At 31.0% G+C, this 20,480-nt stretch overlaps 3 protein-coding genes across 3 annotated transcripts; 2 read left to right on the top strand and 1 right to left on the bottom strand.

The window, feature by feature from the left end:
* Positions 1-3,311: 3,311 nt before the first annotated feature.
* On the top strand, positions 3,312-5,589 carry LOC131174646 (uncharacterized). Its single transcript, XM_058138401.1, has 3 exons — positions 3,312-4,298; positions 4,414-4,726; positions 4,874-5,589. Exons 1-3 carry the CDS (start codon positions 3,312-3,314, stop codon positions 5,587-5,589), a joined length of 2,016 nt encoding a protein of 671 aa, XP_057994384.1.
* Positions 5,590-5,769: 180 nt separating this feature from the next.
* On the top strand, positions 5,770-8,472 carry LOC131174645 (uncharacterized). Its single transcript, XM_058138400.1, has 3 exons — positions 5,770-5,986; positions 6,075-6,330; positions 8,299-8,472. Exons 1-3 carry the CDS (start codon positions 5,838-5,840, stop codon positions 8,470-8,472), a joined length of 579 nt encoding a protein of 192 aa, XP_057994383.1. The 5' UTR covers positions 5,770-5,837.
* A 10,034-nt stretch (positions 8,473-18,506) lies between these two features.
* Positions 18,507-19,971, bottom strand: LOC131174644 (protein translocase subunit SECA2, chloroplastic-like). The gene is made up of 4 exons (XM_058138399.1): positions 19,766-19,971; positions 19,544-19,667; positions 18,846-18,920; positions 18,507-18,769 (listed from the first exon to the last, which is right to left on the bottom strand). Exons 1-4 carry the CDS (start codon positions 19,969-19,971, stop codon positions 18,605-18,607), a joined length of 570 nt encoding a protein of 189 aa, XP_057994382.1. The 3' UTR covers positions 18,507-18,604.
* Between the last annotated feature and the right edge of the window lie 509 nt (positions 19,972-20,480).

Genomic DNA, 20,480 nt, shown 5'->3' with positions numbered 1-20,480 from the left:
CAGATTCGAGTCGCTCTCCAGCAGCTCATTCACTCCAGAACTAAGGTGAGTTTATCTTGCTGCAGACTTATTTTTTTCATTTACTAAGCATTTTGCACATTAGTGGGATTGAACAATTGCTGATGGAATGTGGGTTATTGAGGTTAAAAAATTTTCATTTGTGATAAAGAATTAGAAAAAAAAAATAAATGGGACTAAACAATTGAAGCCAAAGGAATATGGGTTCTTGGGGTTAGAAAATTTTAATTTGTAATAAAGAATTGAAAAGAAAAATCTTGGACAGAATAATTGATGCCGAATGAATATGGGTTATTAGGGTTAGAAAATTTTCATTAGTAACGAAGAATTAAAAAAAAATCTTGCATTTCAAATATTGTTATTGATAGAATCCAAAATTAGCCATTTTCAAGAATTATTCCAGGTCTTGCCCAACTACTATGCTTGTGTTTCATGCCAGAGTCCCTCTAGATGGCTGGTGAGTTTGGCTTCAGTTAATGGTGCTGGGCCTTTTTCTGTTTGGCTTAAACATAAGCAAAACTCAATCTTACTGATATAATTTAATGTGAAATGAGAATTTGTTAATTGATTAGTTGAAGTAATAAGTGCAATTTCCTGCAAGGCAAAAATTTCTTGTTGTCCTTCTAAATCTGCTTGTAGTTGAAGTCTTGAAGAAACCAAAATGTTCCTTCTTTGGTGTTATCTGACGCTTTTTTGTTGAATGGTATTTTTACACCTTTTTTGAGCTTGCTGCACAAATATGTTTGATGGGTACCTCTAATTTCTGTAGTTTTTGGTCTTTGCATGCATTAACAATGCCCGCGATTTCTCTATCTGTGCAAATCATCATTCTCTATTTTTTTTTTTAATGGAAGTTGTTTTTCTTGCTTGTACAGTATTGCTCTGTAGGTGTTTGTGTTTTTGCTTGAATGAGATTCATTTAAATTTATAAACAATTTTAGTATAATTCCAAATTCGTGGACCTTTTTCCATCCAAGTGGAAATTCGTGAGTCCAAATCCTAAACAGGAGCCTTTGTTTCTTTGCATTTTATCCAACCTAATTTTTGGCTTCTCTTAATTATCAGATATCAATAGCATCAAGAATGTTTGTTTGCACAAGACTATTAGCCAACTTCTGAAACTGAACAATATATCCATAACATTTCTGAAACTGAACACACAAAATCCAACTCATTGTAGGTTACCATTTCAATTGGCGGCTAAATGAAGATCATTTCATCGCTCATTAAACATATAATTCCTCAAATTACGAATCTTAATCAACAAACAAATAACTCAATGAGTATTGTTATTACTCATCACGCAATCATACTTGAAAATTTTGTTAAGTTAAAAAAAAAAGAAAAACCTATATTCTTTCATTTTAAATATTAAATTAATAAAAATAAAATCGATTGAATTGAATTCTTATAAAAATTGGTAAATAAAACACAACTCCTAATACTACAATTTGCCTACCTTCGAAAAATTTATTTTCTCCTGCTCGTATTTCCAATAGCATTATAAGCCACTTTCTCAACCATTCAATTCATGCTTCAAAACTTTCCACGATAATGTTGCTTTGTCTTTTTGAGACCAATTTAAAATCTCACACCATGTGTTTGGCACCATAATATAATGTTCTGAAAGCATTTTCATTTCCTAATAAAACTGCTTCACGGCATGCTAGAGTCTCCAGCGTGAGAGGATCTATACGTGCAAAAATCTTCCTACATGACCAGCAGAAGATATGCCCTTCTGGAATGCGGGCAATGGTAGCTATAGTTCCTTCCTTCAGCCTTTTATTATAACCCAAATCAAAATTAATCTTGACACAATTTGTCTGGGGTGGATTCTAAACATCCTCCAAAAGCCCAGCTGGCTGAGCTCTTGGATGAAGAGGAATTTAAGATGCTTTGAACTCTTCAAAATGATCGATTGAGCGAGCTATTAGCCAACTTCTTGTAACTTTCCATCTGCGAATAACTTATAATCTTCTCATTACTTCTGCTCATAGTTATCTCTATTCATAAAAAATAATTAATTAAATAATTTCTAGGCCATACAATTTAACTAATGCAATAAATTAAATAAATTATTTTTTTACTTCGTTATAGCCCTAAAATAATTAATGATCCAAAATTTATTTATTTATTGGTGTAAACACTATCTCTTAATTTTCTTTTTTTTACTGGCAAGTGCCCACGATTTAAATTCAATGAAACTTGATACGATTTTTATGAGTTATGAAACTTGCAGAAAGTTTTAAAGAGTTATAAATTAATAATAAATTAATTTATTTAATAATAAAATAATAATAAATTAATCATATTATTATAAAAAAATAAAAAAATAATACATATAAAAAAATTATAAAAGCAAAATAAGTTTTTTTAAAAATAAAATAAAAAATTATTTTTATAGTTATTTAGTAGGCTATTAGTTGTGGATGAGTACACTCAAATAGTTCAGATGTAAATTAGCAACCAAACTTACATATTTAATTACAAATAAAAGATTGTATGTTTATTTTATTGCTATACTAATATCTATTTTTTCATGTCCTTTAATTTTAATGATTATTATGTTTTTTAATTTTATACTATTATGCCATATAGTGTAGTTATTTATTTATTTATTTACTTTTGGGTGTTAAATTTTATACAAGAATTTACTGACATAATTTCTTTTTTTTTTTTTTGGAACTACAGTCTGTCTCACTCTCTTTTGGTCACTATCTCTCGTTATTTTGTCCCTTGCTTTCAGTATCACACAGGTAAGTAATATTTTAATATGGCGTTTTGATTTGTAGATGCATGCATATCAATTTTTGAGGTGATAATTTTTTCTATTGTTGGACACTATTCTAGATTTTCTATATATCTTAATAGTTTCTTTTTTTTTTTTATCAAATTTGTCACATAATAACCTTAGAAAACCCGTCCAATGTCCTACTGACAATTAATTTCAGTGGACAATGGATTGTCCTATTGGACAAATTGGAATTGTATACTCTACATAGGAATAGGATGGATATAAATATGTATTATATATTTGTAGAAATTTCGTAACATCTCTCATTGTTCTCTGGGTGCAGCCTTTATGTTGTGCACTTGGAGAACTAATGGGAGATGCTGCCGAAATTTTTACAAATATATGACATGTCATTATCTGTCTGTTATTGGTAGAAATGATACAATTCTAATTGGGTTAGGGCCTTACCTTTCAACGCATGATTAGGGATATGATGTAATTCTGATATCTGACATATCATTACTAATATTCACTTAATTATTACACAGCTATTAGCAAAATGGGATCAGATCGGAGATGGATGTATGCTAGGTTAAAAGATGGCCTATTGACCTCAGAATTCATAGAAGGTATTGAACAATTCATAACATTTGCTAAGCAACATCCAAAGTGGATGGATGGGGATAAACTGAAGTGTCCATGTAATCATCGAAAGTGTCAGAATCGTAATTATGTTGATGAGAATACAATTCGGTTACATTTGATGAAGCATGGATTTGTGTCATATTATTATAAATGGATTCTACATGGGGAACCCCGCACAAGTAATATTGATAGTCAAAACATAAATGTTATGATAGCGAAGTCTGTTCAAGAGGTTGATAATAGCACAAGCAATACATATGAGCAAATGGTAATAGATGTAGCAGGTCCTAATTTCTTTCAGGATGTAATGGAGGAGCCTCCAAATCCATCAGCTCAAAAATTGTATGACATGTTACAAGCTGCTAATCAAGAGGTGTGGCCAGGTTGTGAAAGCCATTCGCAGCTCTCAGTTGTTGCAAGGATGTTGAACATCAAGGCTGAACATCATTTATCAGAAAGGTGTTTTGATGACATTTGTCAACTTATGAAAGAGGTGTTACCGGATGAAAATTTAATGACTGAAAACTTTTACAGTACAAAGAAGTTGGTCCAAGCATTGGGCCTACCTATTGAGAAGATTCATTGTTGTACTAATGGATGTATGTTATATTGGGCTGAAGATAGTGAGTTAACGAATTGCAAATTTTGTGACCATCCACGGTTCAAACGACATAGTCGAGGCTCTTCTAATTTTCAAACCAATGTCCCACATAAGAAAATGTACTACTTTCCTCTCACACAGAGATTGCAAAGATTATATGCTTCGAATGCAACAGCAAAAGAAATGAGATGGCATGCTGAGCATAACCATGAAGATGGGGTAATGCGTCATTGTTCAGATGCAACTGCATGGAAGCATTTTAATAAAACACATCCTTCATTTGCTGCTGAGGTTCGGAATGTAAGGCTAGGACTGTGCACCGATGGGTTTCAACCATTCGGTCGACCGACAACAATATTCATCTTGGCCAGTCATTGTCACTCCTTACAATTTGTCTCCTTGGTTATGTATGAAGGAAGAGTATATGTTCCTAACGGTAATAGTTCCTGGTCCGAGAAACCCAAAAGACAAATTGGATGTGTACTTACAGCCCCTTATTGCAGAGTTGAAACAGTTGTGGGAAGTTGGAGTTGAGACATATGATGCATCAAAGAAGAATAATTTTAATATGAGGGTTGCGTTATTATGGACAATAAGTGATTTCCCTGCATATTCAATGTTATCCAGTTGGAGCACAGCAGGCAAGACTGCTTGTCCATATTGTAGGGGCGATTCAGATGCATTCACATTGACAAAGGGTGGTAAACAATCATGGTTTGACAATCACCGTAAATTCTTACTAGCTAACCATCCTTTCGCATTTTAATAAAATTGCTTTTAGAAAGAACAAGACGACATAAAAAGTGCTCCCCCCATTCTATCTGGTGAGGAAATTTTAGAACAAATAGAACATCTAGGATTAATATGTGTCACAGATATGGGTGCATATGAGAATAACAGTTGCAAAGCAAAAAACACGGGTTGGAAGAGACGGAGCATTTTTTGGGATTTTCCATATTGGAGTACTAACATGCTTCGCCACAACCTGGATGTCATGTATATAGAGAAAAATGTATTTGAAAATATTTTTAATACTGTGATGAATGTTGAAGGGAAGACGAAGGACAATGCAAAATCAAGGGAAGATTTGAAAGAGTTTTGTCACCGACCTGAGTTAGAGAGGGATATGGCAACAGGAAAGTATCCTAAAGCATGTTACACATTAGACAAACAATCAAAAGCAGTGTTGTGTGAATGGCTTAAAAATCTTAGATTCCCAGATGGTTATGTGTCAAACATGGGTAGGTGTATAGACATGCGAAAACTAAAGTTGTTTGGGATGAAAAGCCATGATTGTCATGTCTTTATGCAAAGATTACTCCCAATAGCATTTAGGGAATTGCTTCCAAAAAATGTGTGGCAAGCATTGACCGAATTGAGCAATTTCTTTAGAGAGTTAACTTCAACAACACTTAGAGAAGAAGTCATGTTACAGCTCAATGAAGAGATTCCTATAATATTATGTAAACTAGAGCGTATATTCCCTCCAAGTTTCTTTGACTCCATGGAACATCTCCCAGTGCATTTGGCTTATGAAGCATGGATTCTTTGGTCTGTGCAATATCGGTGGATGTATCCATTTGAGAGGTAACTAGTTTAATGTATTGTTGTATACTATCATTACATGGAGAAATAAAAACTTTGTTGTGACTAAATAGTAAATGGTACAGGTACCTTAGGAAGTTAAAAAATAATGTGAAAAATAAAGCCAAAGTGGAAGGTTCCATATGCAATGCATACTTAGTTGAAGAAGCATCGTCATTCTGTGCTCATTATTTTGAACCCCATGTCAACACAAGGCATCGAAAGGTTCCACGCAATGATGATATAGTCGAACATATGGATGAACATCCAGGGAATCTATCAATTTTCACTCATTCTGGTAGGCCACTGGGAAAAGGAAAGGTTAGATATCTCACAGAACAAGAATTTCAAGCAGCACAAATGTACATCTTGTTGAATTGTATAGAAGTAAAACCGTACATTGAGTAAGTTTTTCTAATATTCAATTATTATAATTGTTGCAATGCCATCATTGATTCCAAACATGTAATTAACTATTTTCATTGTGTGCAGCATTTTTGTTAATGAGTTACACATGGCCAATCCAAATATCAATGATAAACAAGTTGATGAGAAACTAGAGCGTGAATTTGATAAGTGGTTCAATAAATATGTTCACAATCCCTCCAACAATATATCAAGCCAGTTTTTAAAAGATCTATCAAAGGGTCCATTAAGAAGTGTTATGTGCTACAATAGTTATGTAGTTAATGGTTATAAATTTCACACTAAAGGTTATGGTTCGCATAGGGCAACGATGAACAGTGGGGTATGTATCAAGGGGACTAATTACAGTACTAATGAAAGTGACTACTATGGACAATTAATTGAAGTGCTACGATTGGAGTACCCTGGATTACCAATCAAAAGAACTGTATTGTTTAAATGTGATTGGTTTGATCCAACACCAAATGTGGGAACAAAGATTCATCCAAAATATAAACTTGTGGATATTAATTATAGGACTTTCTATGTACATGTACCAATTTGTATTTTATGGAATAGTTGAATTTTAAATGTGTATGTAACCTTAATTTACATAAATATATGATTAGGAATTTAATAAAAGATTAATAAGATAGACTTTACAAATCAATAGTAGAGACTGACCCTTATTCTAAGATAAGTCTAGGTGAATAGAGTGCTTAACCTCTCTCGTACCCACTATCCTGAACTTAAGCCATTAGGCTCAGAAGGGTAGTGGATCTTTGAAAAGGATAAGTTGTCACTCGCATCCTTTCTCACACATTTATCATGATTATTATTCAGGTGGCGACTCCTTTTCTCTATCTCTGTGACATTAATATCTAAGTATCATAGTAGTGTTATGAAAAGATGATACTAAACCAAGTCCGAAGTCCCATAATAATTATACATACAATGATTATATTTTAAAATTTCACGTAAAAAAATAAAAGTTATTTCTCTTCCCGATACTCCCCGCGCCTTCTCTCTTATTTTTCACATGCATCTCCAGTAATAAGTCTCATCATTTCACCATTCTCTCTTTCTATTTCTCGTCTATCGTTTTTTTTTATTAATTGATTCTTATTCCTTAATTTGTCGAACAATCCTCATCCTCTAACTCCTTTTAAGTTTAATTTAGAGAGAAAGCAATATGCCCATAACACTTCATCTTGATGCTTTTTACAATCATTAAACCTATAAAACTGAAATGAAAATTGGCATTTAGTTGGTTTTCTAGTTATATCTGAAATTTTCTGATAATTTTCAACATGATCTCAAGGCTAATTTTAGCCCTTTTTCCTAGGATTTGTGATTGTGTTGATTTTGCGATAAGCGCATTGAAAAATATTATAAAGAATAATGACTTTTAATTTAAGGTGACGGGCTCGTTTCTGTTATGATTTTTTTTTTTTTTTTTTTGATTTTGGGACAAGCTGTTCACAAGGAAGAAAATGATTTTGGCAAGGTTAGAATAATACATTTTTTTTTTTTGGGTCAATAGATGCAACATAAGTACACACGATTTATTCTTAGGTAGGTGGGATAAAAGAAGTAAAGAGAAAATATCTCACTGTTTCAAGCCAAGGGCATGCCTTATGATGAATGAATAGCGTCGCGTGGAGTTAACATCGAGAATTTGAGAAATTGTCAATTTTCATGATAATCAAGAAAAAACAAGGGGGTTGTCTAGCTAATTAAATTTGTCATTTGAATAAGAGCTCTTATATAATTAATAAAACGTATAAAAATAAAGTAGATATATTTCTGTAAATTGAAAAGAATAATTAATTCAATTCGAATTGTTTTAATTGTGAACTATATTAATTTCTCTTTTTAAATAAACTTAAATTGAGTCATTTTAAGTGGTAATTAAATCAAGTCAAAATGCCTATCGAATTAATAAAATAAAAGATTTTTACAAAAGATATAAGTCAGTATATAAATAACAAATCACTTCAATTAAACGAAAATGTTTTTGTAAAAAAAAATCATTTTTATTTTTTTTATTTTTTAAATAAAGAAATTAGATATGTGATACATGGATTAATTTGTTGATTAATTATTAGATATACGAAAAGCACTAAAAAATAGTACTCCCTTATATACAATAAAATAATTCTTTCTTAATTATAGGGAGTTGATACCTATGTTTTCAGAGTGAGAGTGCAAACACAGTTTCATTATATTCGTTATTGTGAGACCCACTACAATCAACGGTTACAATAAATCATTGTATATACATAGAAGAAGGTATGTATTGATGTTAAAGGTGGAGGATTATTGCCCAAAATCTCCATGCCCTTCTACCATACTCCATGAGCAAAGTGAATTTATTGATAATAAGAAAAAAAAAATACACGCAGTAGTGAAGAAGAGACCAGATTCTAGAGATTCCAAAGCAAACTGCAAGACCCCAAAGCATGAACTAAAACACCCAAATTAACAGAATGTATTGTATAGTAGCTAGTGAGTTCTAGATAGGATATATATTTAGTGGGGCTAATCCTCCACATTAAGCCATATATCGTGACCAAATAAGGTAAATATTCTCCTATGGGCCATAACTCTATATCTCACGAAGCCATTAACTTGGTTTATCTCCACGCTGAAAGTAACTCGATCGTGCTCTCGGAGATTCTTCTGTGCCACGTACTGACTTGGTTTATCTCCACGCTGAAAGTAACTCGATCGTGCTCTCGGAGATTCTTCTGTGCCACGTACTGAGCCCAAAGAGCTTGGCAAATAATCGGTTTTGGATAAAGACCAACTCGATGTATGGCTAAGGAATTAATCAAAAAATTAATGAATTCATATTTTAATTCTTAAAAATTAGTTTTTATTAACCCAACAAAATTGAAAAATTAGTTGTCTATATTTTTAAATTTTCCTTTGGATAATATATAAACTTTCCAATAAAAGGAAAAAAAATTAATGAACCAATATTCTAGCAATTTTTAAGTTTTTTATCGGCTCAATTAAACAAAAAATTAATGAATTCATATTTTAATTCTTAAAAATTAGTTTTTATTAACCTAACAAAATTGAAAAATTAGTTGCCCATATTTTTTAATTTTCGTTTGGGTAATAAAAAAATATTTAAGAAACAAACAAATTGTGAGTGAAATAAATAAAATACCTAGGTCTAAAAGTTGCATCCGTTTAACATTGAACTCAAAGATTGAAATAAAGTCGAAACTCCTCAACAATTTTATTTTTAATTTAGAGTACTCTAAATGTGGTATGCTCTTAATTATCTCTTATGTCTAGCTAAAAAAAAAAACCTTAACAAAATTTAAAAATGTTTTTTTTTTTATTATTCCAATTAAATAAAAAATTTAATGAGCTATTATTTTTATAATTTGAAACTTAACCCACTTAAAAAAAAAATTTAATGAGCCTATATTCTAACAAAATGAAACATTTTTATTAGCTCAACATAGATTAAAAATTGGTTGCTGAATTTTTTTTTAATTTCAGAATTTAAAAAAAATTAAATTGTGAGCGAGGTATATAAAATACCTAAGTCTAATTGTTATAATGGTCATTCATCTCATATATCTAAATGTTATAATCATCATTGATTAAAATTTTTTTCCATGGCTGAAAAAAGCAAAAAAATTAATTGACCAATATTCTAGTAATTTTAAAGTTTTTTATCGGCTCAATTAAACAAAAAATTAATGAATTCATATGTTAATTCTTAAAAATTAGTTTTTATTAACCTAACAAAATGGAATAATTAGTTGCCTATATTTTTAAATTTTCCTTTGGGTAATAAAAAAAATTTAAAAAACACACAAATTATGAGTTAAATAAATAAAATGCCTAGGTCTAAAAGTTGCATCCGTTTAACATTGAACTCAAAAATTGAAACAAAGTCGAAACTCCTCAACAATTTTATTTTTAATTTAGAGTACTTTAAATGTGGGTATGCTCTTAATTGTCTCTTATGTCTAGCTAAAAAAAACCTTAACAAAATTTAAAAAGGTTATTTTTTTTATTCCAATTAAATAAAAATTTAATGAGCCATTATTCTTAAAATTTGAAACTTAACCCACTTAAAAAAAAAATCAATGAGTCTATATTCTAATAAAATTAAACTTTTTTTCTAGCTCAACTTAGATTAAAAATTGGTTGCTTAATTTTTTTTTAATTTAAGAATTTAAAAAAAATTAAATTGTGAGCGAGGTACATAAAATACCTACGTCTAGTTGTTATATCCGTCATTCGTCTCATATTTCTAAGTGTTATAATCGTCATTGATTAATATTTTTCTCCATGGCCCAAATGGACCAATATTCTAAAAATTTCAAAGTTTTTTATCGGCCCAATTAATCAAAAAATTAATGAATTTATATTTTAATTCTTAAAAATTAATTTTTATTAACCCAACAAAATTGAAAAATTAGTTGTCCATATTTTTAAATTTTTCTTTGGGTAATAAAAATATATTTAAAAAATAAACAACTCGATCGTGTGGATAAATATATCTATGAAAGCGACTTCTGCTGTGTGACTAATCCCAGATAGACAAACAAACCAAAACAAAAGAAATTTTATTTAGTGCAATTAATATATATATAACGATTTAATTATAATTATTGATGATGATGAAACTTACGTGAAATCTATCATAATCAATTATTACAATAAAATTATTATACATAAATCAATTTTATTATATAATTTTTCTAAAAATAGACCTATGATATACATCAACATGCACTAAGTGAACGAAAACGAATACCTACTTTAAAGAAGGCAGCAATTCATTGATATGACAAGTTTAACTAATTTTCAAAAATAATGAGTTGCATTGCATGTTGCATTTCTAAGTGGGTCCCAAGTCTCTGTAAACTTGAGAATGCTAATTTGTCCAAACACTGATTTGTTTGCACTGCTGCCTTCCTACTTTAAAATATTTGAGTAAGCGAAGAATGACGATTAATAATTCAGTTGCTTTTAACTTCGGCAATATAACGACTTTAAAAGATCCTTCATTAATTAATTTTTTGGGTGCTGGAAATTAAGATAATTATGATTTTTTTTTTCTCTTTAATTTTCAATGATTAAAAATGACATGCATAAATAACTTATATTCTTAATTATCTAAAAGAGAGACATTCTTTTGTCCATTTTTAAGGCCTAAATTATCATACTCTTCAAACTTCACTGGTTAACCAGGAATTAGGATTAGATGATTAATCTTCAAAATTATGCAATGCGGATTAATTAAATTATTTCAAATGAGAAAAATTTATTTAGACCTAATTCATTATAAATTTATAATATAAATATACCAATTTCATGCATTTTACGTATGTGTTTTAACTATACATATTCTATTTTTGAGTTTGTAATGAATTAGTCTGAATTGTATCAGGAATTAATAGGATGTACAAGTCCACATCCAAAATGCATCTTTAATAGTCAAATGATTATCATTAATGTTAGAAATAATTGTGATTAATTGAAAAAAGAATATATTGTTTGTTTAATCACTCTTGTAATTAGTGATCCGCAGCAATAGTTCAAATTAAACATGCGACTAATATATATATATATATTATTGTGCTCCGCAGAAGCGTGTAAATTATAAAAAAACAAAACAAACACACAAAACACTAATATTTACGTGGTTTATCCTCTCAACATAGGATTACATCCACGGGCATGCTATCTTCCACTACCAATAATAAATAAATCATCATTACAAATTCATAGCTCTACTACCCATCAACCCAATTACACCCAAGAGAATTAATACTATATCAAACTGTTCATAGTAAATATATTAGTTAGTCCCTCTTAGTCTTCTCTAAATATAACTCAATATATTTACTATTACAACACTATACCACAAAGGGTGCCTTCAACTATATGGACAAGAGCCCTCTTACCAATGGACAAGAATCTCTTCCTCTTGAATTCTATATCCTTTCTCTACCTTAGGCCGAAGCTTCTCTCTACTGCAATGGGCAAAAGCTCCTCATCAATGAGCAAAGCCAAATCCGCAGCAATTGGCAAAACCCCTCTCTACAATGGGTGACAGCCTCACTCCATGGACTGAAAATCATTCTCTTCAATGGGCAAAAGCCACTCTCTTCAATGGGCAAAAGTCAAATAACATTTTCAATCATTCTCTTATTTATAGTATTAAGTCTCTCAATCCTTATCTGATTAGGAGTCCCACTCAATTTAGGAATAACACTAAAATAAGAGTTCTACTCATTATAGAAAATATTCCTCCATACTATTTGTAACACCCCTGATTTTTTATATATTATTATTGGGCTTCGTGTAGGTATCCTCAATTCGCGGAAATTCGACAGTTGTCCGGATCTGTGAATTTCCGGCCAGACAGACTAGCTACCGGAAAAGTCTCCGAATTGGATCGAGGTTTTGGCTACCCCACCATTGTCAGGCATCCCGAGCGCGTTCCCGAAGTCAGAATCGGCAAAGGTAAACCCGAACCTTTCTTTTTCGTAATTTTCTAGTGCTTAAATAGGATTGAAAATCCATAAAATATTCGTGGTAGCTTAGAAAATTACGATTCTTTTTGCAATAGCTTAGTAATATTTCTAAGGACACCGGGGCAGAGTTTTATAATTTTTAGAGCTTATTTGAGCAGTTTTTGCAAAAATGATCAATTATAAGGACTAAATTGAAATTTTACATATTGTGATGAATGATTGATTTGATGGGCCCAGGAGGGGCTGTGTGATGTGATTGAGTTGTGGATATATGGATTGTGGATATAGAAGTGTGTTTTGAGCCCTTTTGCAGGTTGGGTAGGTCCTAGGTATAGGGGAGACTCTGCCGGATTTTCGGCACGACTTAGTACTTAATAGGTCTTTTACTTTATTTCTAGTGATACAGATTGTATTAAATAAATTTAATATCATTGTCAGGTGAGCAGGACAGCCTCTTCTTCCTCCGCCCACCGCCACAGTAATTTGTCGTCAAGTCTGTGAGTAAAATATTAATTTTAATTGTAATTTCGATATTATTATATGTTCAGCATGCCCATGCATCACTTATATGCATATATTTATTTAGTTAAACTCTAGGCACGAATTATGTTGCATTCATAACTGTTAATGTGCCATGAATGTTGTTGTGGTAATTTGGAGCAGTGTGCGTGCGTTGGCGTGCGTGTGATGTGGTGTGGACTATGGATAGGACGAGGCAGTCACGGCTTGAGTAATTCGCTGGGACCCGATCCTTCGAGGGGTAGTCACGGCTTGAGTAATTCGCTGGGACCCTCGATTTGGTTATTAAGTGGAAGTCCGAGCTTGAGTAATTCGCTGGCACCAGGTTGGATTTAAGCCCATATGTTATGATTGATACTACAGGGTGTGTGAGTGCTCCAAATTACCTTTTTGATGTTATGATGTGAAAATGTTGTGTATGTTGCATTTCACTCTACAGGTTGCATTAGTTTCAGATAGTTATAGAGATTATAGTTAAGATTGATATTTTACTCTCTCGAGTCGAACGCTCACTCTGCTCAAAAATTTTTACAGCCACAGGAGGATATTTTGTTCGGGTTAACTCGCTTTTTACCTCGCAGTTGTTTATCAATATTGTGTAATTTTAATTACTCCTAGAATTTCCGCATGTGTTAGCAGTAATTATTTGAAATTGGTCTGTAATATTATATTCATGTTGAACCTGTAAACTTAATATTTTAAGTCTGTTTGATGGATTGGATGAGGGAGTTGAGCTCCCATTTATTATTATGTTGATGAGTATGTGGAGGGTGAGCTGAGCTCCCCAATGGATTGTTTATTGTGTTTACAGGTCGGGTGAGTCAAAAACTCCCCGTTGGAAAGTCCATTTTTATGGCCGGACTCTGTCCGTTTGTTTTCTTGAAATTGGGCCCAAATGGGCCTTAGAGTTGGGTTAATGAACAGTTAGGCTTACTACGGGCCTCGGGGGCTTTAGGCTGGCCCAGGTCCTAGTGCCGGTCCGGCCCATAGGTTGGGTCGTGACACTATTGAGGAATATTTCTCCCACTCAAATTAGGAAAAGATCTATCTCCAAATCCCATTAAGATTTTGAGTCATAATTCTAACAATCTCTACCTTTACTCAAAATTAATCAACCATTGCATACTTCAAATTCTTGAGTGTCATCAAATCATCAAATCTCCATGCTTGAACTTAAACCCTTCAAAATCATCAATTCTCCAATCTTCATCTTGGGTGTAACTTGCTTTATTTTTCAAAAAATCTTTACGTCATCAACCATCTTGATTTTGCATCAAGAGCTCCACCTCAATTTCAACTCTCCACCACCACCATTATTACATGTGCGATTTTCTACGTGTCGCAACAACTCCACTTTCAACCAAACTCACCAAAATCATCTCCAGGCTCTGATACCAATTTATTGTGCACCGCGGAAGCGTGTAAACTGCAAAGAAATAAAGCAAACATACAAAACACTAATATTTACGTGGTTCACCCTCTCAACATAGGGCTACATCCATGGGTATGCCATCTTCCACTATCAATAATAAATAAATCATCATTACAAGCTCATAGCTATACTACCCATCAACCCAATTACACCCAAGAAAATCAATACTATATCAAACTGCTTCTAGTAAATATATTAGTTAGTCCCTCTCAGTATTCTCTAGACATAAGACAATATATTTACTATTACAATACTACACCACAAAGGGTGCCTTCAATTATACGGGCAAGAGCCATCTTACCAATAGACAAGAATCCCTTCCTCTTAAATTCTATATCCTTTCTCCACCTTAAACTGAAGCCTCTCTCTACTGCAATTGACAAAAGCCTCCCATCAATGGGCAGAGCCAAATCCGTAGCAATTGGTAAAGCTGCTCTCTACAATAGGTGACAGCCTCACTCCATGGGCTGAAAACCATTCTCTTCAATTGGCAAAAGCCACTCTCTTCAATGGGCAAAAGTCAAATAATCTTTTTCATCATTCTCCTATTTATAGTGTTAATTCCCTCAATCCTTATCTGATTAGGAGTCTTACTCAATTTAGGAATAATACTAAAATAAGAGTTCTACTCATTATAGAAAATATTCTTCTATCCTATTGAGGAATATTTATTCCACTCAAATTAGGAAAAGATATATCTCCAAATCTCATTAAGATTTTAAGTCATAATTCTAATATATATATATATATATATATATATGTGTGTGTGTGTGTGTGTGTGTGTGTGTGTGTGTGTGTGTGTGTGTGTGTGTGTCGCATTCTACAAGCTTTTATTAGATTCTTCGGAGAACTGAATTGAACACGTACAGGTAGGCAGAGGAAAGAGACACTCAAGCTAACCCAGTGACTTTGCTACCATATACAATACCCATTAACTCTCAAAACAAGAATGATTAATAATGGAGAACATTGCATACCGTCCATATAAGCGTGAAGAACACGCTAACAAATGGTGCCATTTATGCTTATGATCTGAATTCAATATCAAATTTAAATCCAAAATTTCATAATTTTGAAAATGATTTTAAAAATATTAAACGAAATCTCATTAATAAAAAGTCTCTTAATGTTGAATCAGAATATTTTTCAACAAAATTGGGATTAATTTATTAATTAATAATCTTCATGGTATTCTGAGTAAATTAGGTAGGATTAGAAAAGGTAGGTAGACATCATTCTGTAAAGCCAATTTCAGGTGTGTATCTTCTTTGATTCATTAGCTAAAAAGCATGTAATTATCTCTTCCATATATTCATTAATTGAGTGGAGTAGGTTGTGAATTTCTTCGCAGCTTTGCTATTGTGGATATTCAGCATTCTGAATTTTCTCTGGACGCTAGGCTACTTGAACACAAAATATGTTACTGTGGATATCAGCATTCCTTAACTACAAGTAAACATTAGATGACTTCATAGTAGCATATACAATTATTCTATACAATAGTTGACGTAAGAATAATCAATTGTTAAATATTTTTTTATTATAAATATAGAAAAAAAATCTTTGATAACATTAACAACGAAACAATCATGCAATACTTCTAGAAAATCTAAACTCATTGAGTATAATTGTAAATTTAATATTATAGTGAGAATTTATTATTTTATAAAACTATTTTCTTTTTTTTACTATATTATTGTTATATATCGAAAATTTACATAATATATATATATATATTAGATAATTTATTATTAAATACAATAATTTTTCTAATAAAATAAAATTTTTTGACCCACTAATTTAATTTTTCTGACTCACCCCTACTTACATGGCTTTTTTAGTGGGAGTAGCAGGTGAGCAAACGCGGACCGGATTACGGTTGTTGATAAGAACTTGTAGAGATACAGAAAATGGAGCAGAATATTATATTTTAGCTCTTTATTTGTAGAGTGATTTATCTGAAATCTGAAGATATGTATCGTTTCAGATCAATAATAACTTTATCTCTAGCCTTTAATTTAAATACATGTCGTTTTTCTTCATCCAATTCTTAATTTTCATTTAATCAAAAAGAAATATATATCCTGAAGAAAATTTCTGCATGGGACAAACTATTATGGGCGGTATATATTGTACTACTATTAACAATGAAAAAAATACATATATTTAAAGAATAAAAATCAATCTATTTGACAAGGATTCTTCGTGCACAACCAGAACTGATGGTTAGATTGGATTTGGAACAATCTTGTGGGTGATGCAACGAAATCAAGTTTTTTGCTATTAATTTTTGAATCCCTTTTACGTTTTACTTGAAATATTTAAATAATTATTAAATTCAGCTTAAGATTAACTCGGCAAAGTGACTAAGTTGATAGATCAGTTATTCAACTATAATAAGTTAATAGGTCAATAAATAGATTGTTAAAAAAATTAATTAATTATATATAAATTAACTAAAATTAATTAATTGTAACCCCTCTTAATATAAATAAATAAATATAATTAATTAAATTTTAATTATTTAAAATTAAACTTTTATTATTTGTTAAGTTTTATTTACAAAAATTTTAATTGTGGTTTTAAATTTTATATAAAAGTATTGTTGTAATATAATACATAAAAAATTTTTAATGTGTAATTTTTTTTTTATATATTTATGTAATATTAAGTATATGTTTAATAATATTTTATATTTTAAAATAATAAGTATACATATAATAATCTTATTTAGTTGGTTTTGATTTTAAAGAGAGGTCTTATGTTTAATTTCTTTGTCAATACCAAAAAAAAAAAGTTTACTCTGATTCACTGGTTCAATCATTTGATCAAACTAGATCACTTTCTTATTTGTCTGATATGGATTCAATTATAAACTATATTCGATTTGAAATTCAGCTCACTGCTCCGACTGATCATTTCTGTCTGAATTTAACAGCTAATTAAAATTATTATTTAAAAAATATTATTTAAATATATAATTTAAAAATATTAAAAATTAATTTAAAATTAAATTAATATACTTAATTATGAGAATATAACAATAATAAAAGAATGTTTTAACTGTTTTTGGTAATGATATTTAAAAAAAATATATTTTTAGAAATATTTTTTTATCCTGAATTTCAATATTAAATGGAGCTTTGAAAATGTATAATCACCGTTAAGTTTGTGCCCAGTTGAAATTGCTTTTTTAATAAAAATATTATTTTAAATATTATTAAACAATAATTTTAAAAATATTATTTTATAATTTTGAATTTTTTAAATATATTTTAATTAATATATTTTAAAAAATAATTTTTTAATAATAATGTCAAATTTTTTTATGTCATTTCAATAATAATGTCAAATCGCCTTTGTTAATAAGAGGTTGCCATTTAAATAAGCCAACCCAAAAGTACTATTAAACTCATTAATAAATGACTTAAAATAAAGGCTTTACAATTCTCCCATGCATGCCTACAGGTCAAATCACATCGTTTCTATGCTTGAAGCATTGGAAAATCCAAAATTAAACTCGATAAATCCACTTCATGCTGAATTTTCTCTACTTGCTTATCATTGGTGTCATTGCCTTTTAAACTGTCACGTGTGTGTGTATATATATATGATCTCAAAAATATTTAGTGGATTTTTAAATTTTATTTTATCATTTTTTTAATTATAAAAATTTTAAAATAAAAAAAAAATCCAAAGTTAGGTAAAAATTAAATGAAGAATAAGAAGCAGCAGCCGACGGGCGAAGGATTTGGAAAGAGAACGAGAAGAGAGATGAACAAATATACTGCTTAGGGGTTTTGTTCCTGAGTTTTTTGTTTTTTATTTTACTTAATTCTATAAAATATAAAAAATATCTTTTATTATTACAAATTAAAAAAAAATCTATTCAAATAGAATGATACTTAGAACTAACGAGTTTGGATAATATATAATTAAATTTACAAGGAATTCAAATTTAAAAAATAATATTTGTGTCATATTTATGTATTGAATACCCTATTCTAATTCTGATTCCTAGTCCTCCATTATCACAGAAACTCCACAAAAGCATAGAATTAACAAGATTCTAAATCATTTAGATCTCAACAGGAGTAGACATCTACAGAAGAAGAATGATACAAACCTTCCACATGATGACCAAAATGCATTTATGATACAAAAAGTTCATGGGACTCTGTAGGGGCTGACCAATACTGTAATAGGGTTTCAACTGTTAGTCTTCGTGTTGCACTCAACATTGAAATAAAAAATCGACACCCATCAATTTTGTATTCTTCAAGAGGATTCCTGTGCCCAAAACTTCTAACATTTACCTGCCATATATTCTGTGTGAGTTCATGCCAATTGGAAAACTAAAGAGAACCAAATCAACAAAGTCTTACTAAATACCGCTGAACTGAGCCTGTTCATATTTATGAGATGATCCCTCCAGAAACAGTCTAGAGTCTTCAGAAGAACTGCCCTCTGTATTCGAAAGGGTGAAAAAAAGATCAAGAAAACAAAAAACTAGCAATTCTTCCAAGAGAGCAAACAGCACCGCTGAAGATACTAAAAAACAAAGTAAATAATCCTGAGCATCCCCTTCATTCCCGTGATTCCAAACTTGCTAACTGAATTAAACACCTGTTTAGCATTGTTTTATTGTATAATTTGACATCTCTCTCTACAGGGCTATTAACCAATGATTCTTTAAAAGTCAGATAATGCAGGGATGCAATATATGCATAAGTAATCCCTGAACCCTATATGTAACTCTGCTGGGTCTAGAGTGATTAGTTAATAATAAAAACTTTCTTGGTGCCCATTTTCAATTGGATATAAAGTACAAACAGCCACTCTGGTCAATATTTCTACTCATTTTCCCCGCAGATTTTTTTCCCCAAAAATGAAAGAAGAAACTATTTTCATATTGTTTTTATGACAATTAATATCACAGACAATATTTTAAAAACTTCTTGAAATTTCAGAAATTTCTTTTTCCAATTTTCAGTAACAGGCTTGTTTTTAAGCTGTGGCATTAAATGTCCCCAGAAACAGTTAACCATATGGATTTTCTAATGAAAGAAGAGCTCAAGTGAGAAGCTCACCTCAATTTCCTTGACGTATGCATCATCATAACCGGATTCCTGTACAACATTCCAATACGAAGCAATTAGGAGATCTCCAAGGTACTTGCGAAGAAGATTAGTAGTTGTCCGGTATCCACCATTCCTACATTATACAAGTAAAATCATAAAACTCAAACTACTGATATGGAACATAAAGCAATAGAATGCTGAAGTTACACAGATCATTAGGATTGCACCCACTTAGTCAATTCATCAGAGCATATAACAAGCCAACGGTTTAGTGAATGACATTTCCTACGGATTCCTCGAAAAACATTGGGAGGCTTTGGCAAGTTTGGAAGGTAAAAATTATTAATATCTACAGAGCTTGATTCATGCAGTTGTAGAAGAGACTTCAGCAAGGCCTCCTCAGTGACTCCTGCAAATGAGCCTGAAAAGGTTTCCATTTAGTCATCTTGAAAATATGAGGCCATCATTCAATATCAACAACAGGTAAAAAAAAATCAGTACAATAACTAACAAAATAAGAGGAAATACATCACAGAACCAAGCAAGAATCTCAAATGAACTAACCATCCAACAACTTTCCCCCAATAATGATGAACTCCCTCAAGAGTTTGTCCAAGCTCCAGCTCCTTGGATGCTATCAGTGAGAATTAAAGCAATAAGTAATAGAAAATTATGATTGTAAGTGCACAATGTTGTCCAGGGCATTTTCTACCTTAAGGGGATCAGCATTGCCAAAGACGATTTCATCTACTACTGCTTGCATGTACCTAAGAGGCAGCTTTCTTTAAATGCTAAATGCTAATAAAAAATTCCAAAACTAGAAAACAGCATTTTACACAAAATGAGGAAAATACACAAGAATATATAAACTTTATGCTGAATTTAACATCATATGATAACAGAAAACAGAAAGTGCATAACTGAAACAAAGACGCTTATTGATGTT

Source organism: Hevea brasiliensis, chromosome 16 (assembly GCF_030052815.1).
Source record: "Hevea brasiliensis isolate MT/VB/25A 57/8 chromosome 16, ASM3005281v1, whole genome shotgun sequence".
In the NCBI taxonomy this organism is placed as follows: domain Eukaryota; kingdom Viridiplantae; phylum Streptophyta; class Magnoliopsida; order Malpighiales; family Euphorbiaceae; genus Hevea; species Hevea brasiliensis.
This window is presented reverse-complemented; position numbering and strand designations above follow the sequence as displayed.